This window comes from Erpetoichthys calabaricus, chromosome 6 (genome assembly GCF_900747795.2).
Source record: "Erpetoichthys calabaricus chromosome 6, fErpCal1.3, whole genome shotgun sequence".
Lineage (NCBI taxonomy): Eukaryota > Metazoa > Chordata > Cladistia > Polypteriformes > Polypteridae > Erpetoichthys > Erpetoichthys calabaricus.
The window spans coordinates 184529920-184554278 of record NC_041399.2 but is presented as its reverse complement, the minus strand read 5'-3'; the positions used below and the strand labels follow the sequence as shown (position 1 = coordinate 184554278).

General features: G+C 40.1%; 1 protein-coding gene across 1 annotated transcript in view; it reads right to left on the bottom strand.

Annotated features, from left to right (window-relative positions):
- The window catches only part of wdr48a (WD repeat domain 48a), a 60899-nt gene that overhangs the window by 6010 nt on the left and 30530 nt on the right, over positions 1-24359 (bottom strand). Inside the window, exons 11-16 of the mRNA XM_028804166.2 lie at positions 21425-21522; positions 21233-21340; positions 12295-12391; positions 9655-9750; positions 8272-8377; positions 7508-7595 (exon numbers count right to left, since the gene is read on the bottom strand). Coding sequence (XP_028659999.1) covers positions 7508-7595; positions 8272-8377; positions 9655-9750; positions 12295-12391; positions 21233-21340; positions 21425-21522 — 593 coding nt within the window. The remainder of the gene's footprint in view (positions 1-7507; positions 7596-8271; positions 8378-9654; positions 9751-12294; positions 12392-21232; positions 21341-21424; positions 21523-24359) is intronic.

The window sequence follows — 24359 nt, the reverse complement described above, 5'->3', positions numbered from 1 at the left end:
TCTACATACCCAAATTCCTCCAGTAAGTATTTTATTTGAAGCAGAAGGTGCTTCACAAAACCCAGTCACTGTGTAAAGAAGGTTACCCATCAAAATTTAGTGCCCAAGCAAGACGTGATGACTTTCAAGCTGGCTGACTACTTTTGCAAATGCCTCGTACATCAAACGATTCTAACTTCGAACACTAAATCTGAAAGAAATTTGATCTAGAGTTAGAACGGTGCTACTTTGTTAGAACTGCAAACACAGTGAAAAAAATGCAGAAACAGGTGGCGTTTACGCAGTGAGTGTAAATGTCATTTGTTGTGCAGCCAAATCATCTCTCACTCTCGCTGTGAAAGCATCTTTTGCATTACGCTTGTGTGTTTTCAGTGCTTTTTTCACTTTATTTTTGGTGTGTTTAGTTAGGGTTTTTTATATATATATATATATATATATATATATATATATATATATATATATATATATATATATATATATAAACCCTATCTATTAACCATAGAATACAAGAACAGTGTAAAAGCAACAAAGCCTAATAGGAAGGTTGTAGTATCGATGATTGATGTGAAAAAGGAACTTACCACAAAGCATGAATGTACGGTATATGCAATTTTCATTTTATTAGACAGTATTTACATATCTTACTTATTAGTTTTAATGTTTTAATTTATTATTGTGGGAATTTAATTGATTTATTTTTACCTTAAATTATATGTATTTGCTGTATAAGTTTATCAACCCAACAACAGGGGATGCACAAACCAGTGTGTTTCTTCGTGCCAGTCCCAAGCCCGGATAAATGGGGAGAGATACGTCAAGAAGGGTATCCGGTATAAAATTTTGCCAAATCAATATGCGAACAACAATACAAATTTCCATACCGGATTGGTCGAGCCCTGGGTTAACAACGACCGCCACCAGTACTGTTAGCTAACAGGGTGCTGGCGGAAATTGGGTTACTGTTGGCCGAAGAAGAAGAAGGAGAAGAAGAGGGGGGAGACGTGTCCGGAGGCAGGAGGAGAGGAGGATAGTAAAGAGAGTGGAACTGAGGGTAGGAACTTTGAATGTTGGCAGTATGACTGGTAAGGGGAGAGAGTTAGCAGATATGATGGAGAGAAGGAAGGTTGATATATTGTGCATGCAAGAGACTAAATGGAAGGGGAGTAAGGCCAGGTGAATCAGAGGTAGATTCAAATTGTTCTTTCATGGTGTGGATGGGAGAAGAAATGGGGTAGGAGTTATTTTGAAGGAACAGCATGTCAAGAGTGTTTTGGAGGTAAAACAAGTCTCAGGCAGAGTAATGATTATGAAGCTGGAAATTGGAGGTGTGATGATGAATGTTGTTAGTGCATATGCACCACAAGTTGGGTGTGCAATGGATGAGAAAGAAGATTTTTGGAGTGAGTTGGATGAAGTGATGAACAGTGTACCCAAGGGACAGAAAGTGGTGATTGGAGCAGATTTCAATGGGCATGTTGGTGAAGGGAACAGTGGAGACGAGGAGGTGATGGGTAGGTATAGTGTCAAGGAGAGGAATGAAGAAAGTCAGAGGATAGTGGATTTTGACGAAAGGATGGACATGGCTGTGGTGAATATGTATTTTAAGAAGAGGGAGGAACACAGGGTTACGTACAAGAGTGGAGGAAGATGCACACAGGTAGATTACATCCTATGCAGAAGAGTGGATCTGAAGGAGATTGAAGACTGCAAAGTGGTGGCAGGGGAAAGTGTAGTTAAGCAGCATAGGATGGTGGTCTGTAGGATGATGTTGGAGATCAAGGAGAGGAAGAGAGTGAGGGCAGAGCCAAGGATCAAATGGTGGAAGTTGAAAAAGGAAGACTGCAAGGTTGAGTTTAGGGAGGAGGTGAGACAGGCACTGGGTGGCAGTGAAGAGTTACCAGACAGCTGGGAAACTACAGCAGATGTAGTAAGGGTGACAGCAAGAAGGGTGCTTGGCCTGACATCTGGACAGAGGAAGGAGGAAAAGGAAACCTGGTGGTAGAATGAGGAAATACCAGGAGAGTATACAGAGGAAGAGGATGGCAAAGAAGAAATGGGATAATCAGAGAGATGCAGAAAGTAAACAAGAGTACAAGGAGATAAGGCGCAAGGTGAAGAGAGAGGTGGCGAAGGCTAAAGAAAAGGCATATGATGAGTTGTATGAGAGGTTGGACACTAAGGAGGGAGAAAAAGACCTGTACCGATTGGCTAGACACAGGGACCGAGCTGGGAAAGATGTGCAGCAGGTTAGGGTGATGAAGGATTAAGATAGAAACGTACTCACAAGCGAGGAGAGTGTGTTGAGCAGATGGAAAGAGTAATTTGAGAGGCTGATGAATGAAGAGAACGAGAGAGAGAAGAGGTTGGATGATGTGAAGATAGCGAATCAGGAAGTGCAATGGATTAGCAAGGAGGAAGTAAGGACAGCTATGAACAGGATGAAAAATGGAAAGCCCGTTGGTCCAGATGACACACCTATGGAAGCATGGAGGTGTTTAGGAGAGATGGCAGTGGAGTTTTTAACCAGATTGTTTAATGGAATCTTGGAAAGTGAGAGGATGCCTGAGGAGTGGAGAAGAAGTGTACTGGTGCCGATATTTAAGAATAAGGGGGATGTGCAGGACTGCAGTAACTACAGGGGAATAAAATTGATGAGCCACAGCATGAAGTTATGGAAAAGAGTAGTCTAGGTTTAAAAGTGAGGTGATGATTAGTGAGCAGCAGTATGGTTTCATGCCAAGAAAGAGCACCACAGATGCAATGTTTGCTCTGAGGATGTTGATGAAGAAGTTTAGAGAAGGCCAGGAGGAGTTGCATTGCATCTTTGTGGACCTGGAGAAAGCATATGACAGGGTGCCTCGAGAGGAGCTGTGGTATTGTATGAGGAAGTCGGGAGTGGCAGAGAAGTACGTAAGAGCTGTACAGTATACAGTGGTGTGAAAAACTATTTGCCCCCTTCCTGATTTCTTATTCTTTTGCATGTTTGTCACACAAAATGTTTCTGATCATCAAACACATTTAACCATTAGTCAAATATAACACAAGTAAACACAAAATGCAGTTTTTAAATGATGGTTTTTATTATTTAGGGAGAAAAAAAATCCAAACCTACATGGCCCTGTGTAAAAAAGTAATTGCCCCCTTGTTAAAAAATAACCTAACTGTGGTGTATCACACCTGAGTTCAATTTCCGTAGCCACCCCCAGGCCTGATTACTGCCACACCTGTTTCAATCAAGAAATCACTTAAATAGGAGCTGCCTGACACAGAGAAGTAGACCAAAAGCACCTCAAAAGCTAGACATCATGCCAAGATCCAAAGAAATTCAGGAACAAATGAGAACAGAAGTAATTGAGATCTATCAGTCTGGTAAAGGTTATAAAGCCATTTCTAAAGCTTTGGGACTCCAGCGAACCACAGTGAGAGCCATTATCCACAAATGGCAAAAACATGGAACAGTGGTGAACCTTCCCAGGAGTGGCCGGCCGACCAAAATTACCCCAAGAGCGCAGAGACAACTTATCCGAGAGGTCACAAAAGACCCCAGGACAACGTCTAAAGAACTGCAGGCCTCACTTGCCTCAATTAAGGTCAGTGTTCACGACTCCACCATAAGAAAGAGACTGGGCAAAAATGGCCTGCATGGCAGATGTCCAAGACGCAAACCACTGTTAAGCAAAAAGAACATTAGGGCTCGTCTCAATTTTGCTAAGAAACATCTCAATGATTGCCAAGACTTTTGGGAAAATACCTTGTGGACTGATGAGACAAAAGTTGAACTTTTTGGAAGGCAAATGTCCCGTTACATCTGGCGTAAAAGGAACACAGCATTTCAGAAAAAGAACATCATACCAACAGTAAAATATGGTGGTGGTAGTGTGATGGTCTGGGGTTGTTTTGCTGCTTCAGGACCTGGAAGGCTTGCTGTGATAGATGGAACCATGAATTCTACTGTCTACCAAAAAATCGTGAAGGAGAATGTCCGGCCATCTGTTCGTCAACTCAAGCTGAAGCGATCTTGGGTGCTGCAACAGGACAATGACCCAAAACACACCAGCAAATCCACCTCTGAATGGCTGAAGAAAAACAAAATGAAGACTTTGGAGTGGCCTAGTCAAAGTCCTGACCTGAATCCAATTGAGATGCTATGGCATGACCTTAAAAAGGCGGTTCATGCTAGAAAACCCTCAAATAAAGCTGAATTACAACAATTTTGCAAAGATGAGTGGGCCAAAATTCCTCCAGAGCGCTGTAAAAGACTCATTGCAACGCTTGATTGCAGTTATTGCTGCTAAGGGTGGCCCAACCAGTTATTAGGTTCAGGGGGCAATTACTTTTTCACACAGGGCCATGTAGGTTTGGATTTTTTTTTCTCCCTAAATAATAAAAACCACCATTTACAAACTGCATTTTGTGTTTACTTGTGTTATATTTGACTAATGGTTAGATGTGTTTGATGATCAGAAACATTTTGTGTGACAAACATGCAAAAGAATAAGAAATCAGGAAGGGGGCAAATAGTTTTTCACACCACTGTATGTACGAGGGAAGTGTGACAGTGGTGAGGTCTGCGGTAGGAGTGACGGATGCATTCAAGTTGGAGGTGGGATTACATCAGGGATCGGCTCTGAGCCCTTTCTTATTTGCAATGGTGATGGACAGGTTGACAGACGAGATTAGACAGGAGTCCCCGTGGACTATGATGTTTGCTGATATCATTGTGATCTGTAGCAATAGTAGGGAGCAGGTTGAGGAGACCCTGGAGAGGTGGAGATATGCTCTAGAAAGGAGAGGAATGAAGGTCAGTAGGAACAAGACAGAATACAGTAATCCCTCCTCCATCGCGGGGGTTGCGTTCCAGAGCCACCCGCGAAATAGGAAAATCCGCGAAGTAGAAACCATATGTTTATATGGTTATTTTTATATTGTCATGCTTGGGTCACAGATTTGCGCAGAAACACAGGAGGTTGTAGAGAGACAGGAACGTTATTCAAACACTGCAAACAAACATTTGTCTCTTTTTCAAAAGTTTAAACTGTGCTCCTTGACAAGACAGAGATGACAGTTCTGTCTCACAATTAAAAGAATGCAAACATATCTTCCTTTTCAAAGGAGTGCAAAGCAAGCAGTCAAAAAAAAAATCAATAGTGCTGTTTGCTTTTAAGTATGCGAAGCACCGCCGGTACAAAGCTGTTGAAGGCGGCAGCTCACACCCCCTCTGTCAGGAGCAGGAAGAGAGAGAGAGAGAGCCACAGAAAATCAATACGTGCCCTTTGAGCTTTTAAGTATGCGAAGCTCCGTGCAGCCTGTCCTTCAGGAAGCAGCTGCACACAGCCCCCCTGCTCACACCCCCCTACGTCAGCGCAAGAGAGAGAGAGAGAGAGAGGAAGAGAGAAAGTAAGCTGGATAGCTTCTCAGCCATCTGCCAATGAAATCAACTGGGCAAACCAACTGAGGAAGCATGTGCCAGAAATTAAAAGACCTATTGTCCGCAGAAACCCGCGAAGCAGCGAAAAATCCGCGATATATATTTAAATATGCTTACATATAAAATCCGCGATGGAGTGAAGCCGCGAAAGGCGAAGCGCGATATAGCGAGGGATCACTGTACATGTGTGTAAATGAGAGGGAGGTCAGTGGAATGGTGAGGATGCAGGGAGTAGAGTTGGCGAAGGTGGATGAGTTTAAATACTTGGGATTAACAGTACAGAGTAATGGGGATTGTGGAAGAGAGGTGAAAAAAAGAGTGCAGGCAGGGTGGAATGGGCAGAGAAGAGTGTCAGGAGTGATTTGTGACAGACGGGTATCAGCAAGAGTGAAAGGGAAGGTCTACAGGACGGTAGTGAGACCAGCTATGTTATATGGGCTGGAGACGGTGGCACTGACCAGAAAGCAGGAGACAGAGCTGGAGGTAACAGAGTTAAAGATGCTAAGATTTGCTTTGGGTGTGACGAGAATGGATAGGATTAGAAATGAGTACACTAGAGGGTCAGCTTAAGTTGGACGGTTGAGAGACAAAGTCAGAGAGGCGAGATTGCATTGGTTTGGACATGTGCAGAGGAGAGATGCTGGGTATATTGGGAGAAGGATGCTAAGAATAGAGCTGTCAGGCAAGAGAAAAAGAGGAAGGCCTAAGCAAAGGTTTATGGATATGGTGAGAGAGGACATGCAGGTGATGGGTGTTAACAGAGCAAGATGCAGAGGACAGAAAGATATGGAAGAAGGTGATCCGCTGTCGCGACCCCTAACGGGAGCAGCCGAAACAAGAAGAAGAAGCTGTATACGTTTATCGAAATGGGTATTGTTTAGGGTCTGGGAACGGATTAATTCACTTTTCATTATTTCTAATGGGGTAAACGGATTTGGATTCCCAACAATTCACAGTTGAAATGAATTAAGTTCAAAGTACAAGGCACCACTGTAGAAGAAAGATTATGGGAAGAAAAAGTATTTTTTTAAATTTGTTTCACATTTAGTGCATTTAAATTTGACTTTTTTTTTACCACTTACCACACAAAAGTCGGCAATACAAATATGAAAAAAAAAATCTATCAGTCAAACTAAAGAAAGGACAGAAGTGGTTGATTTCACAAGCATTCAATCCCACTGCTTTGACTTATATTAGCACTGCAGGAAGGAACGGTCTTAGAAGTCCACTACATGATCACGGTTTATACTTCATAAAATGACATCAACGCCAACATCCATACATACATAGACCACGCCACTCACTACTTTACTTACTGCCTCCCACAGTAAAACCTAAGATGCTTTCTCCTGATTTGCAATCCAGCATGTTCACCTGCATTGGCTTTTCACAAAGGTCATGTATATTCTGGGTTTTTCTCTGAAACTTTCTCAACATCTCATTTACTAAATAAGACCCCACAGTTGAATGGTTCACTTTTCTTTGCATACTAATGTAAGTGCATGTCCTTTACAATCTACTGAGGTCCTCCCTTCTCCTCACAATACAGCTGCCCAGACCTGTCAGCCATTCATCTCCATAAGTTGGCAGGTCTAAACATTTCTGGTAACTGATCCTGCTGCCTAACTTTGTATAACTTAATTGTTTGTAAGCCAACAGCTAAGTCATTCTCACAAATAACATAATACTCTCATACCAACCTACTACAATTCAGGAGAGCTGTGTCTTACAACTAACATGATACTCAAATCTATCAATCGGCATTCATGTCAGATATGAAATTGTTGACACATTTATTAAGCAAACTGCACCAACTACATTTTACTTTATCTTAACTGCAAAGAACATCCTCTGTCCTTCCCCCATCTAAAACATAATTCAAAAAGTTATGCTCTTTGCTTTCACAAATTCTTTTAAATCGGTATACTGTTTACTGCTACTTGTCTATTTAATTTAAGGCATACCCATATAGTAAATGGCTCATAAAACAGAAAAATGTAATTTCATGAGATATGAATCATTCCAATGAATACTGGTGCTAATTTTGTTAGTTACGCCAAGATCATTTATTAAACTTACATCCACAGTGATGTCAATTACCCATTGTGGAACAGTCTCATTGAGAAGCATAGACTCTGTCTCTCCCCCTGAATCTCGACACAATAATCTAATAAAAAGTAAAGGAAAAACAAACATACACAAGATTCAATTAAAAAAAGAATTCTAAAAAATGCTGATTCAAAATATTGCAACATCACAATGTATTGAGAAGCATATAAATCAGAAGATTCAGTCAAGTGCCTTTTCCCTATAAGGTGTATATACTCATTATTCTTCCCACTTCCCCCACATTATTACATTTTGAGTGGGTAGATAAATAGTTGTTAAATCATTTTCATACTATACAAGGTTTGATGACTATACACTGCCTTTAAATTATACCTCTTTTTAATTTAACTGAATTTCTTTCTGATTTTAGCTCTTGTACGTTAAACACTCCAAACCATCTTATGTCCAGTTTCATCTCTTCTATTAATGTGTAGTCTAAACACTATGCCACCCATTTATATCGTACTCCATTGTGCTTCAAATATAGGGGGATGTATTTTTAGGGTCAAACTATGTTGCAAAGATTAATTAATGCTACTGAATTAAACTGTAAAACAAGAGCAAATTAGCTAATAGTACAGTATTGCTAAGACTGACAGTTCAACATTGGGCAGTAACAAACTACTTTATCTGTTATGAGAGCCACTTCACTGATGCTGCTCATGTGAAGTAACTTATAAACACAGTAATGGCCACAATTAAGGGCATTTTTCTGAGTTCCTATTCATACATACCTAAAGAGAGTCCTTCCTCCTGCTTCACCAAATATGACAGGAGTGTGAGGTGGCACCTGAAAGTACCCATTTCCCTTCTGAACTCTGTTTTCTTGTTCACCATTTACTGTAACATTCACAAAGAGAGAATCTGCTATCACCACCTGTCATTATTTTCACATTTATACTACCACTCAAAGGTTTTAGAACACCTAGATTTTTCTTCAAATTTAATCAGTTGAAATGCAATATATGACCTAAAACGGTGAAAAGCAATGAACTACCAGATGTTTAAATTTAAAGTTTAGGTTAGCAAAAGCTAAAAAACAGAAATATCAGAATATTACAAATGGACCTTCTTCAGGTAAGAAAATAACAGGTCACAACCTAAGTAAATGAAGCCTTTTAAGTTGAAGCAAACAATCTGCATGTGTCCCAACGTCTGTTGATTATTTAAAAACCTTCTGTCTGTTTTAAATGGAACAGACTGTGCTACTACAACCTCTTACACCCAAGAAAGATGTAAATTCCAGTGATAGTGGCAAGAAAATGGCAACTAACAAATTAAATGAGACAGAGCATTTTTACCCTTAGAAGTACAGACCCTTCATTTAGAAAAACTGCAAAAATAAAAAAAATCCAAGTGTCGGTAAGTGTGGTATCCTACACAATCCAAAGGCAACTGGAAGGAAGAAATCTGGCAAACCCAATCAGAAGACCTGCGTGATCACAGGCGCCTCACAGCACAACAGCTTCAAGCACAGCTTAACAGTGCAGATCGAAAAAAGCAAGTCTGTGTTTCTACTGTGAAGAGGAGACTTTGTGCTGCAGATTTGATAGAGCGAGTGGCAGAAAGAAAGACATGCATTAAAGGACAAAAATAGGGCCTTGAAATACCGGCTGTGGATTACTGTAGACTGGAAGAAAGTCTTATGAACTGATGCATCAAAATTTGAAATCATCGGTTCATCATGCAGGGTGTTTGTATGCTGTCGAGTTGGTGAAAGGATGGTTTATCAGTAAGCAACACCAGCTGTCAAACATGGAGGAGGAACTGTGATGGTCTGGGGTTCTTTTGCTGGGGGCAGAATTGGTGACGCACACAGAGTGACTGGCATTCTTAAATCAAAAAGGTTACTACAGTTTGACTGTTATATCAGCAAAAGGTGGCTACTTTGATGAATCAAAAATTTGAAGAAAATTTTGTACACTTAATTCCTTGACTTATTTTTTTTTACTTGCCATTGTTTATTTGTTCTATGCCTTGATTTCATGAACTATTATGACAATAAACTGCATGCATTTCCATAAAAATTGAAAAAGCTGAGGTGTTCTAAAACTTCTGACCGGCAGTGTAAATCATGCATATAGGTTACAAAACATATGGCTCCATCCCTCACATACCATGATTAATTTCATTCTCTTCTTCATCCATTGGGTTGATGTGCGTTCGAGGCCAGTATTCTAACAAAGCCTGAAGTAGGAGACCTCCAAGGTTCACTAAGAAAGGAAAAACAAAAAGGAAAAAATTATGTTTATCTACAAACCTATTGTTTATATAAAACTTATTGTTTTTGAGAAATCACTGATCTATTAAATGGTGTCAGAGAAGGCATAATTGACATTGTATTGCGTGCTTCTACAATAGGCTACTATGCTAAAAACAACAATTAAAAAAAACACTGCATTTTACACAATAAGATTTTTGACTAATACCAAAGAAGGGCTGGGTAGTTTGGGTTTTCTGTATGACCAAATGATCTACAGCCACATTTTGTACTTCCTGAGTACAGTCAAGCAGCAATTCTCAACCAAGCTGAGGCAGTTAGTTCAAAACAGTCGGGTAAAAATGTTCTAGAGATTGCCAGAACCAGCCGTAGTAATTAATCTTTCGTTATTATTATTATTTCACAGGCTGTTTTCTCTTGGAGGGACTCTTTAAGGTTTCTTTCGAACAGTGATTTCTTATGTATGTGGCCCGCACCACCTTCCTTATACCAGTGTTTCTCAACCTTTATGGTGCCTCACCCCAGTTTTGCCTTTTTAAACTCACTGATGCCTGACTAGCTGCAACTGCAAATCGCACCCTTGGTAAAATGAGTGCAATCAGCAGTCTACCTTGGTAAAATGAGCTCACTGTGAAATGACAAAACATATCAAACAGCCCTGCTGATCACTTATGGCGATTCACCGCGACACACTCAGAAACCAATGAGGGTAACTCGCATCCCACCAGTAACACAATCCAAATTATTGAGAAATACTGCCTTCCAGAGGCCACATGCCGGGTCCGTGAAATATCAGGTTGTGCCACTCTGTACCGGCAGTTAAACATTGTGTACCAGTCACCTGCTTAAACTACAATGACCTGTACAAATTCTGACTGATAGTGGACAAATGGCCAGTCCCAACTGGAGCAATAAGTCAGCGCACGACTGTACTCATTTTAATTCTTGCTCGTTTATGCAAGAAAACTGCAGAAAACCCAAGACATTAGCTAACACGGAGACTGGATACTACACTTAGCTTATCATTTTGTGTTTAGTAACTTGTTCTTTTCAACTTGATCTTTTTAAAACACTACTTTTGCAGCACACAATAACACATTTGATTTGATGCATGTTCAGAATGCAGAATACAAAAACATAAAGTTAAATTATTATCTGTTTTCTTAAAGAAGACAGAATGGCACAATGGTTAGTACTGATGCCTTACTGATCGAGTACTGATTTCAAATCATGGCCTGGTCATAGTGTGTGTTGTGTGTGTGTGTATGTCTGTGACAGAAGCTGCATGTCTTTCCTTGTCCGAGTGGATTTTGATTGGGTTGCACAGTTTACTTCCAAGTCTGAAAGCTGTGGATGTAAAACCAAATTTACAATGCTATTATTATAACTTATTGGATAAATGTAAAATCCTGTGGGGAACCTTAACAAGAGAGACCACTAAAATGAAGCACCAAAATATCACTTGAGCAATAAATGCTTCATCAGCAATAATTGAGTTCTCATTGAGAAACTGGCTTGAAACAAAAACCTGCAGGCACTGCAGCGCTCCAGGGCCGATGCAGCCCATTCCTGGCCTAAACTGAAGAAAAAATAAATAAATCATTAAAGCTGATCCTTGCTCAGCAGCAGAGGTTCAGGTCTCAAAAAAGCCTCAACAAGACAGACTCCAAAAGCAGGTCCTGAGCTAACATTCATCCTCTACTTGTTCTGTTATTAGTGTTTATAAAAAGAGGTATTTGCATGGAATTTAAAGTTGATTTGGAAGAATTAATAGATTACATAAAAGCCAAAAAGAGGGAAAAAGTTGTCACAATGTGTGACCTAAACCAAAACTCACACAGTAAAACATATAACAAAATAAAAAAATAATTTGGCTCATATTGGCTCACAATTCCCCGTTAGTTGATACAGATTCAATGAACATTCTCCTGTCTCCTTGCTACAATAATGCATTTTAAATGCAAACATTCAGATGTCAAACTTTCTGATCACAACTTGTCCGATCATGTATTTATCTTCTATAGCTGAATCTTCTTGATCTATATCTCCATCAGTAGGTCCTTTTAAAGCTATTTATAGAGTATTTATTTTTTGTGTAAATCAATTTGCTAGACTGAATGTCAGGATAGATACTAGGGATGTTACAACATCTTTTACAGAAGGATGTAGAGAACAGCAGGCAAATCAGCCTGGGGTCCTGCTAAATCACAACCTGTTATTAAGGATTTCCAAGCATTGAAATAACAACAATTGTTGTTTCATTATTCCACTGTAATAATGCTTTCAAGCACAGGCATATTCTACAAAATCATAAGTAAAAAAACAAAAAAAAAACAAAACATACATTCTTCAGTTTGAGTCCTAAACCCTAATCAGTATTTAGGGCAGCCTCTAAGAAAGAGAAACTTTAAAGAAAAGACAAGAAGCACATTTACTTTGTTAGTGGAAATGACTATCGTACTTTCATTAGGCTGAATGCCACTGTTCTTCCAAAGTGCCTAATTTACAAATCTATACTTGACACAGCAAGTCTTACATTTTGGATCTGATCCATCTGGACTGGTAAATCCAGCATCCTTTGCAGAAACCCAGGCAGCAAAACAGTCACTTTCATCCAGGGTGATTGTCAGCATCTAGAATAACAAGTACAACACAAGTTATATATTTAAAATCTCCACTTGCTGGAAACATTGCCAGCACTGATCTAGGGTTGGTGATAAGGAGTAAAAAATTGTACTGAAATTTAAAAAATTGTATATAATAAAAACAACATGTTAAAAAATATATGCATCAGACTGTAAAAGCAACTCATTTTTAAAATTAGTAACACTTTGTTGTGTATGTACAAAAAAGATGAAAGAGACAATAATGGAATTCACTTTATTATTGCCATTTTCATTAGTTTTAAAATACTGCATGCAACCTGACAGCACTAATAAAATGTATAAGAAAATAAATACTACACTGTTTCATTTAATGTTGTGTTTTATTAAAAAGTTAGACCATGTACCTGAATCAGACTGTAAAGAATTGTTTAGTACCGATGAAAGTACTGAGAAATGCACAATATAAATTGTAGCTCAGAAAAATGCATCACATCATTCCTAGTACAATTTTTGTGAAGCTGGTATTATTTTTTCTTGATCAACCTATTTTTTTTTTTTTTTTGTTTAACCATTAACTGCCAAATTTTTTTCCCCGAATATTTTCACTTTTTTGTTATAGATTAACATCTGCTTAATAAGGAAAACATATATTTTGAATCTCAACATTTGTACTTTTTCCAACATTTCAAAATTTTGGCCATCCCCAAATGGGGATCATGACACATACTACCTAGTTTTGGTGCCATACTGGAAAACACTCAACATGTAGTCCAACATTACATTTACAGCACTGTTTTCTTGCGTTAGTCTTACACACTGCACACTTCCTTTGTTTGCCCATTTCTGTGCGTTCAATGTAGTGACCAGTTCCAGAGGTTCTGATATCAACAGGAACATGACTCTTGGCTGGTTTGGAGAAAGATTTCGTCCCGGTTTAAAGTACATGATCCCCAAATGGGGATCGTGGCAGTTAATGATGTTGCAAGGGCATCATTGATTATTATTTTTTAATTTTGTTTAATTCAAACCCAGTATGTTCATTCCAACTACAGAAACCAAATTTCCCTTGCTTTGACAGAAATTGCAATAATGTAGTTGAACTATCATCTAACTTTTCATATATTGATTGATATTCTATACTTTTTAAACATTTTATTTATTTTATTAAAATCAAATAACATTCCATACAAGCAAGTCAAGTTTAACAAAACTACGTCCGAAACACATCAATCCCCACCCATGAGAAAGAGAGCTAGGCCAGCAGAGTAAAACTTTAAGCTAGTAAAAATAAGTAAATAACTAAATTAATATATGAATAAAAATAAATAGAATAAAAAAGAGGGGAGAGAATCCACTTCCTCAATTTAAATGCTTACAGTATTCTAAAATGTTATTGATTAGATGCTGCCAGGTTTTGAAAAAGATTTGTACAGATCCTATAAGTGAGAATGTGATTTTTTCCAATTTCAGATAACACATAACATAAGTTACCCACTGACTTAAAAGAGGTGAGTTAGGATTCTTCCAGTTCAGTAAGGTAAGTCTACAAGCTAATAGTGCAGTAAAGGCGATTACAGTTTGTTTGTCCTTCTTCACTTTAAGCCCATCTGGGAACCCACCAAACACAGCTGTTAGTGGATTAGGAGGGATTGTGACACCAAGGCTGTCTGATAGGCATTTAAAGATTTTGGTCCAAAATTATGTTAATTTGTTGCATGCCCTGAACATGTGGCCCAATGAACTTGATTGCAACGTTCGATTGATTGATATTCTAAAAGTAAGCATGTACTCATATTATTCTCAGCTGATGCCAAAGTCATACATGTTCTATTCTAAATGTGATCATTTACACTTTAAGGCATTTAAAAACAAAGATATGCTTTACCATATAAGGGGATAAAACTGGAGGAGGTTGGGAGAAAACAAAAAAAGAATGATTTCTAAAATGTACTTAATCATCCACTTCTTTATTGCACAATCATATTGTTAGGCATAATGTGCATTTATTTCTTCATTTAGTAAAATGAACATGGGTTTTGTTTGATTTCCTGCATATGTTGCACACTTCCTGAAATAGCAATCACATCTGTGCTTCAGTAGCCATCATATAAAAAGTATTTGTATTTAATACATTGTAGGAAATTTGAAACAGAAAATAAATTAAGGGAGGTATTCCTCATAGGGGCGGCACGGTGGCGCAGTGGTAGCGCTGCTGCCTCGCAGTTAGGAGACCTGGGTTCGCTTCCTGGGTCCTCCCTGCGTGGAGTTTGCATGTTCTCCCCGTGTCTGCGTGGGTTTCCTCCGGGCGCTCCGGTTTCCTCCCACAGTCCAAAGACATGCAGGTTAGGTCGACTGGCGATTCTAAATTGTCCCTAGTGTGTGCTTGGTGTGTGGGTGTGTGTGTGTGTCCTGCGGTGGGTTGGCACCCTGCCCGGGATTGGTTCCCTGCCTTGCGCCCTGTGTTGGCTGGGATTGGCTCCAGCAGACCCCTGTGACCCTGTGTTTGGATTCAGCGGGTTGGAAAATGGATGGATGGTATTCCTCATGGGGTCTGGTGAATAGTATCAACAGTGCTACAGCACAGGGACTGACTTTGTTCACAACTCTGACTTCATCTGCCACTGTTGTGACTGATAACTGAGAAGACACAAAATTGTTATAGCTGTACATGAATGACAAGAAAAAATAAAAACCGCTGTCATGCCAAGTCAATGAGTGTCCAAGCGCAAAACACACTGCCTAAACACATCATTGCACTACCACAGCCAGTGCCATGACTGATAACACTCATGCTTAGCATAGATAGACAGACAGACAGACAGACAGACACACAGACACACACACACACTTTATTAATCCCCAAGGAGAAATTCACATACTCCAGCAGCAGCATACTGATAAAAACAATATTAATTAAAGAGCAATAAAACCGCAGTGAAAGTAAACAAAAAAAAAAAAAAAGCAAGGTGGAGAGAGTGCACGGCAGGTATCCATATTACTAACTGAGAATGGTAAACCGGATGGCATGGACGCAGGTACACGGCGATGGGACCATGAGACGTACTGCACAGGCGCGTACAGCTCAACTAACGGAAATAGCAGCAGGCGTCACCGCCATATTGTGAGTGACACTACTGTGGAGTGAAGTTAGGAATAATGTGCTGCTTGGGATTGTACAAACCGCTGAACGCTTTACACCAAATTCAAACACAATACAGCTCAACGATACACACACGAGCCCACCTGGATAAAATCAATGAACGCAGGCACCTACAACGCGCGTCTGAAAATTGCGGAAGCAAAGCAGGCACGGGTTCAAAACGAACGAGCTCGACTGACGGATATACAAACACGAGCCCACCTGGATAAACAACGCGCCCATAGCTAACGACATAGCCACACAGAAAAGAGGCTTCTGCACTGCACCCCAGAGTCAAACGTAACACACTACGGGGTCCGTAAAGGTCCACAAAGATAGTACGGAATATATAAGAGCACACCCATCGAAAAATAATCAATCGTGTAAAAGCACATAGTACACACAAATCATGTGCTCTCAGCGCATATAAAGCGTATAAGGACAATATGGAGAATAGAGACCCAAAGGCATTGGAGAGAAAAAAAGGCAGATAAGAGATTATGAAAGTAGTGGAATTTGAAAAGCTCAAACAAACGATGGCGCGATACACATACAGAGAAAGGTATAGAATATGAAAGCAGTGAAATTCAAAAGTATTGTAGCGTCCCAGCCAGGTTGAGGGCTTTTTGGTTTTAAGTGACTGTTAGGTCCGATTGAGGGAAGGCAGAGTACAGCACGGAGGACTGATAGCGGGGTATTGATTTGATGCGGTGTGGGGGGCGTTGGAGAGGGTGCTAGAAAGTTGTGTTTGGGGTTAGGAAGTCAGCGATTGTTCAAGTAAAACTTTTGTGACACTTTATCATGTCAGTCACTACAGTATCAAAGAAAAGATAGAAACGATTGCATTACCACAAACAAAAGGTGATTAATCATCAGAACCAGGTGTAATTGAAAAAATACCAGGACAAATTGAGGTCTGAAAAAAAGAGTAGACAACAAAGCCTTTTCGCATTCGCATCATTCAATGGACAAAACGTGGATTTACACAATAATGGACCATATGCTATGAGAATCTGTGGTCCCACAACAGTTAAAGGAACAACAAGTTAAATTTCAAAGAGTACACAATTCGGTCGGGTGTATATTGATGATCTCGGAGAAGCGATGCAAATTTTAACAGGCAAAAAGAAAGGTGATATATATATTCCGCGAACATTATTACACACCAAAGGAGATCGTGATATGCCATTAGTAGTAAAATGTTTACAGTTTACCGTGAGAATAGCTTTTGCTATGACAATCAATAAATCACAGGGACAAACAGAAAAACACGGATTATTTATTACAGAAACAGAAACAATATTCATTCACGGGCAGTTATACGTTGCGTTGTCACAATGTGTCTCCAAAATATATTGTTTTTAATGAAGCTTTAAAGTAAAAGTGAAAATAATGAAATTGAAACAATTCCAAAAAAAAAATGTAAAATTGTATATCCAATTAACCAAACACAGGGGTTGGCGAGCGAAGCGAGCAGGGGGCAAAGCCCCCTAGTAATAGAGAATAATCTTGTAGTGCTAACGTTTAAGGGTGTATTGAAGAGTCGCATAGTGTGGGGGAGGAATGATCTCTTCAGTCTGTCAGTGGAGAAGGACAGTGACAGCAGTCTGTCGCTGAAGCTGCTCCTCTGTCTTGAGATGATACTATGCAGTGGATTCTCCATGATTGACAGGAGCCTGCTCAGTGCCCGTCGCTCTGCCATAGATGTCAAACTGTCCAGCTCCATGCCTACAATAGTGCCTGCCTTCCTCACCAGTTTGTCCAGGCGTGAGGTATCCCTCTTCTTTATGCTGCCTCCCCAGCACACCACCGCATAGAAGAGGGCGCTCGCCACAACCGTCTGATAGAACATCTGCAGCACCTTATTGCAAATGTTGACGGACGCCAGCCTTCTAAGGAAGTATAGTCAGGTCTGTCCTCTCTTGCACAAAGCATCAGTATTGGCAGTCCAGTCCAGTTTATCATCCAGCTGCACTCCCAGGTATCTATAGGTCTGCACCCTCTGCACATAGTCACCTCTGATATTCAAAGGGTCCGGGAGGGGCCTGGGACCCCATAAAATCCACCATCAGCTCCTTGGTTTTGCTGGTGTTCAGGTGTAGGTGGTTTGAATTGCACCATTTAACAAAGTCCTTGATTAGGTTCCTATACTCCTCCTCCTGCCCACTCCTGATGCAGCCCACGATAACACTGTTGTCAGCGAACTTTTGCACATGGCAAGACTCCCGAGTTGCATTGGAAGTCCGATGTATATAGGCTGAACAGGACCGGAGAAAGTACAGTCCCCTGCGGCGCTCCTGTGCTGCTGACCACAATGTCAGACCTGCAGTTCCCGAGACGCACATACTGAGGTCTGTCTGTAAGATAGTCCATGACCCATGCCACCAGGTATGAATCTACTCCCATCTCTGTCAGCTTGCCCCTAAGGAGCAGAGGCTGGATGGTGCTGAAGGCGCTGGAGAAGTCCAGAAACATAATTCTTACAGCACCACAGCCTCTGTCCAAATTGGAGAGGGATCAGTGTAGCATGTAGATGATGGCATCCTCCACTCCCACCTTCTCCTGGCATGCGAACTGCATAGGGTCGAGGGCGTGGAGGACCTGTGGCCTCAGGTGGTGAAGCAGCAGCCGCTCCATGGTCTTCATCACAAGTGATGTCAGGGCAACAGGCCAGAAGTCATTCAGCTCACTAGGACGTGATACCTTTGGGACTGGGGTGATGTAACATGTTTTCCAAAGCCTCGGGACTCTTCCCTGTTCCAGGCTCAGGTTGAAGATGCACTGTAGAGGACTCCCCAGCTCCAGCGCACAGGCCTTCAGCAGTCATGGTGATACTCCATCTGGACCCACTGCTTTGCTGGCACAAAGTCTCCTCAGCTCTCTGCTTACTTGGGCTGCTGTAATTGTGGGTGGGGGGAAGCTCTCTCCTATGCTGGTATCAGTAGAAGGATGGGTAGAGGGTGCAGTACTCCGAGGTGAGTGTGGGTTAGGGTGGTCAAACCTGTTAAAGAAGTTGTTCATCTGGTTTGCTCTCTCCACTTCTCTCTCGATGGTGGCACCCCGCTTCGAGCTGCAGCCAGTGATGATCTTCATCTCATCCCACACTTCCTTCATGCTGTTATTCTGCAACTTCTGCTCCAGCTTCTTCCTGTACTGCTCCTTCGCCTCCCTGAGCTGGACTCGGAGTTCCTTCTGCATGCGCTTGAGCTCATGCTGATCACCGCCTTTAAAAGCCCTTTTCTTCTGTTTCAAAAGGCCCTTGATGTCACTTGTAACTAATGGCTTGTTGTTAGCATAGCAGCGTACTGTTCTTACTGGAACTACAATGTCCATACAGAAGGTGATGTAGTCAGTAGTGCAGTCAACAACCTCCTCAATGTTCTCATTATATGATCCCTGCAGGATATCCCAGTCCGTAGTTCAAAGCAGTCTCTCAGAGCCTGCTCTGCCTCAGGCGACCACTTCCTGAATGAGCGTGTAGTTGGAGGTAGCTCCCTCACTCTTGGTTTGTAGTGAGGCTGAAGCAGAACCAAGGTTATGATCTGCTTTCCCAAGCGCAGGCAGCGGGGTGGTGCTGTATGCGTCTTTAACATTTCCATACAGTAGGTCAATAGTCCTATTTTCCCAGGTGTTACAATCCACATACTGGGAGAAGGTAGGTAATGTTTTGTCCAGTGTCACATGGTAATCTCCAGTGATTAGCACAAGCGCCTCGGGGTGCTGTGTTTGTAGTTTAGCAACAGTGGCGTGGATGACATCACCCGCTATCTCCACATCCACCCAAGGAGTGATGTAAACAATAACAACAATGACGTGTCTAAACTCACTGGGCAAGTAATAGGGACGCAGACTTACAGCCAACAGTTTGATGTCCCTGCAGCAAGTGGAGATTTTGACGTTTACATGTCCAGGGTTGCACCACCTTGTATTCACATTGAGAGCGAGTCCTCCTCCTTTCCGCTTCCTGCAGGTATTTGCGTCTCTGTCCGCTCTAACTGTGCTAAACCCGGGTAGCTCCACATTAGCATCTGGGATGCTAGTCGTTAGCCACGTTTCACAAAAACACAACAAACTGCATTCTCTGTAGGTCCTGACATTTTTAACGAGCACAGCCAGTTCATCGATTTTATTTGGTAGTGAGTTCACATTTCCCAGGATCACAAAAGGCACCGAAGGCTTGTATCACCAATTTATCTCTAACTGTTTAACCTTTAGCTTAGCGTCGGCTCTGCTGCCACGATACCACCTTCTTACCTCTTCAGGTACATAGAGAACCACACTGGCACGGGTCTTTGTTTTCAGCACTTGAAGTTGACTACCTGAATAGACGAGTCTCGGCATGTAAAAATCCATGTCCAAGTAGTAAGAAAATGGTAGAAATATAAAGTTGTACACGGAGCTGCTGGAAAGGCTGCCACTCACGGCAGCACCTACCATTACTACATCTACTATACTTCTTAAAAGAACAAACTAAACTGTGTTCTTACTTTGAAGAATCCCATTGAACTTCTCTGGTTTACTCTTCTACTAGATAAACTACTTTTAAATTGTGTGCTACATGGAAATGCTACAGAAGTAGTTTAAAAAAGAATCAACCATATTCCAATGAGCTGGAAAACAAGGAAGGGAAGAGGAATATGTTAAAAATCACAAAGAATACTGCAAAAAATAAAACAAGAAGAATTAGGAAGTAGATGAAGGTATTCATGAATTGTCTGAGGTTTTTGTCAAAAGGTCAAGCTACTGGAGAAAGCAGTGAAGGCAGTTGAGAGTGTGAGAGAAAGTAATAACAAAGTCACTTGCATGTAATGACATGCAGTTTGGTTGCATGCCTCAGAAAGGAATAATGAACATAATCTATCATGAGACAACTACAGAAAATCAACATGGAAGAAAAGAAGCTGACTTGTGCATGTGGATATCTGTAGAAACCATCTAAGATAGTGCTGCAAGTGTTAAATTTTTAGCATGGTTAGTACCTACGGTGAGAATAATAAATGGAAAAGCATGAATGGTGCCCAGGAATGTTTAATTTATTTATTTTTTAAATAAAAGCTTGAGGTTGCAAGTGTGACTCTCTGTCAAATGTGTGTGAGAGGTGAACCACAAACTAGTCAGTTGTTTCAGACAAAGGAAGGAAATCATGTGACATTGTGAATGCAGCTGAAGATGCACACTATGTGGTGGAAGCAAAGGCAAATGTGTATAAAGTTGTCCTATAGCTGCCATTCTACTTTCTGAAAGATAATCTCTCTGATATTGAGGGCAAAAGTGTTAGTATGCCATAAAAATAACTGTAGGGTGTATGGGAGTGAATCATGGCTGATGAAGGTGAAACATTATGTTTGAGTGATTAAGGCCGTAGTGTTGGGATTAAAGATTGATGCAGAAGTAGAGGGAAGTGAGGCCAAAGTGTAACTAAAACCTGACATGGATGGAATTGCTGAAAGGATTTATAAAAAAAGACTCATAACAAAGACTGAAAAAGTATCAGAAAAGTATTTGGTGATTTATCAGCGAAATTGGCTAAACCAAGAAAATGAATGGTTAAACAAACTACAGATTTTTGAACAAAATCAAAAACAATAAGGAAAAAGCAGTTATAAAATGAAGCATCCATGAATGAATGTGGAAAATATAACCACCTCGCTTTAAAAGGCAAAGGCTGAAATTTTAACCATCTGAATATTCTATAATTTATTGCCAATTCATCAAAAATATTAACTCACCCCAGTTTTCAGATCAACTGAGAACCAATTTGGCACATAAACCATTTTGAATCTTTTTTTAATTTCTTCATCAAACTCTACTTTCCCAAGATCTTCTACCTTGCAGGCCTGTAAAAAGAATACATAATACATTTGGGAACTTTATTTTGAGAGAGGTTTTTGTAACAGGCGTAATAACCCAGCAGTACTCACTTTAAGAACATCCCAATATGCCACATTGTTATTGGTGTCTTTGGTAAGTATGTGTCTCTTGTCATTTAGAATGTGGCACTGAATTATGCTGGCCCCTCCTAGAAAAGCAAAACGGTAAGACATGAGTAATTTAATTCTATTTAATCAAGCAAAACAATGGGGATTATTTCTTTGTCAGATGCATCTACAAATGTAAGCAGGATTATGCTCATTTTTGACCAACATGCTTACATTTTATTTGATAAATACAGTATTTTAATGCACATGATTATGACCATGTACACACCTTCTGAAACAGCCAGTACATTTAACCAATTAAATGCAGTCTGATTTTCAGCCAGTGTGCATTTACATTTATGCAGACGTAAGTGCACAACCACCTAATTGAATTTTGTGGTTGAAAGAAAGCAAATACACTGCCTGGCCAAAAAAAAAAGTTGCCACCAAAAAAAAAGGTTACACACTCTAATATTTCGTTGGACCGCCTTTAGCTTTGATTACGGCACGCATTCACTGTGGCATTGTTTCGATAAGCTTCTGCAATGTCACAACATTTAGTTCCATCCAGTGTTGCATTAATTTTTCACCAAGATCTTGCATCAATGATGGTAGAGTCTGACTGCTGCGCAAAGCCTTCTCCAGCACATCCCAAACATTCTCAATGGGGTTAAGGTCTGGACTCTGTGGTGGCCAATCCATGTGTGAAAATGATGTCTCATGCTCCCTGAACCACTCTTTCACAATTTGAGCCCGATGAATCCTGGCATTGTCATCTTGGAATATGCCCGTGCCATCAGGGAACACAGCTGTTCAGTCCCAATCTCTTCAGTTCCCTTCGCATTGTGCATGTGGAAATGCTCTTACTTTCACTATTAAACATAGACCTGAGTTCTACTGTTGTTTTTCTTCGATTTGATTTCACCAAACGTTTAAGTGATCGCCGATCATGATCATTCAGGATTTTTTTCCGGCCACATTTCTTCCTCACAGACGATGGGTCCCCACTATCCTTCCAGTTTTTAATAATGCGTTGGACAGTTCTTAACCCAATTTTAGTAGTTTCTGCAATCTCCTTAGATGTTTTCTCTGCTTGATGCATGCCAATGATTTGACCCTTCTCAAACAGACTAACATCTTTTCCACGACCACGAGATGTGTCTTTCGACATGGTTTTTTAAGAAATGAGAAGCAACTCATTGTACCAGTTGGGGTTAAATAACTTGTTGCCAGCTGAAAGATAATCGCCCATGCAGTAATTATCCAAAAGGAGGCTCGTACCTATTTGCTTAGTTAAATCCAGGTGGCAACTTTTTTTTTGGCCAGGCAGTGTATAAAGTGATACTGAAATACACTGCTTCAGGTATAGCACATTAAACAAGATTGCTATTTATAAAGTATAAGACTAACACAAAGTAGCTGTGATTTCTAAACTTTTTTAGCTTTTAATATACAGTATTAGAGTTTTCAATCTAATGCAGTACCCCCAATTTCTGAACTCATTTTCCTAGTGCAAGATCTCTTTTAAGTCATAATTTATGCCTGCAACAAATGGTACAATGCCTTAACCAGCCATTGATGGGATGTCAGTCCAACACCAGATTCACTCAGATAAATATCACAATGATTAAACACAGTTATTCAAAAAAGGGCCAAACTTAAAACATTTAATATAACAGAGAGTTTAAGCAAATTTTAAATCATCTACAAGATCTCGGACTTCAATGTCAATCCCATGTGGCTAAGATAAGGTTTAAATATGGTGGTACAATAAAAATGTCAGACTGAACATAAAACAGTATGAAACAGTACCCAATATAGATCATATGCATAAAAATATACATTTGCTATACAATCAAACAAACAATTACAAATATGCATAAAAATATACATTTGCTATACAACCAACCAAACAATTACAGAAAATGGGATGAAATGCATAGTATGGCTGTGAAACGTTAATGTATTGCACTAGCGTACAACATGATTAAGAAAAAGTGAACAGAAAAGAAAGTGAATGCATCACAATGCTCAATTGAAATCTGTTATCTGCACTCCTGAATCTCATTTTAAACCACAAAACAGTCTAGTAGTTACTACTGTTCCTAATTGACTATGAAACAAGGAAAATAAAATCATCCGGTATATTATATTTGATATTGCTATATGCAAAATAATTATAATGGTGTATTACTCCATGTACTGAAAATGTTGTTTTTTTTATTTTCAAATTAAAAAAACAAGAGATAACTCACAGAGATGGAACAATTGGATGAAGAAATGAGGAGTTCTGTTTAAAGTAAGGTTTTTAAGGCAGTGGTAAGACCAGCAATGAGTTGAGACCTGGGCAGTAAAAAGGAGTGTGTGAGAAGAAGTTGGATGTGGCAAAAATAAGAATGTTGAATTGGATATGTGGAGTAATAAAGAAGCACAGAATTAGAAATGAGACAATCGGAGGTGCAAAAAAAGTAGGAGGGATATCCTAAAAAGTACAGGAAAGTAGGTTGAAGTTGTATAGACATCTGATGAGGAAAGAGGATGAATATGTGGGGAAAAAATTTAAAAATGGAAACAAGGGTAAGAGAACGTAGGGAAGGCTGAAGAAGAAGTGGATAGATAAAGTAAAAGAAGATTTGAAGGAAAAAAGGCCTGACTGGGGAGGAAAGTGCAGGACTGAGCTGTATGGAGAGTGTTGATCGGACACATCAACTCCTACACAGAAGTTTGAAGTGATGAAGAGGAAGAAGAATAAATTTAAAAAAACAATACAGTAAAAAGATGTTTACAGAAGGACATTGTTATCTTTGAATACACAGTGTGTTCGAACATAAGTTTAAGCCAGCTTTTGACCTCGGCACAAAGTCAGAAAGTTGCTCTGAAAAGCTAGTTTGTTTTCCTAGGGTTCACACTTCTAAAACACATATGTGAGCAGGTACAC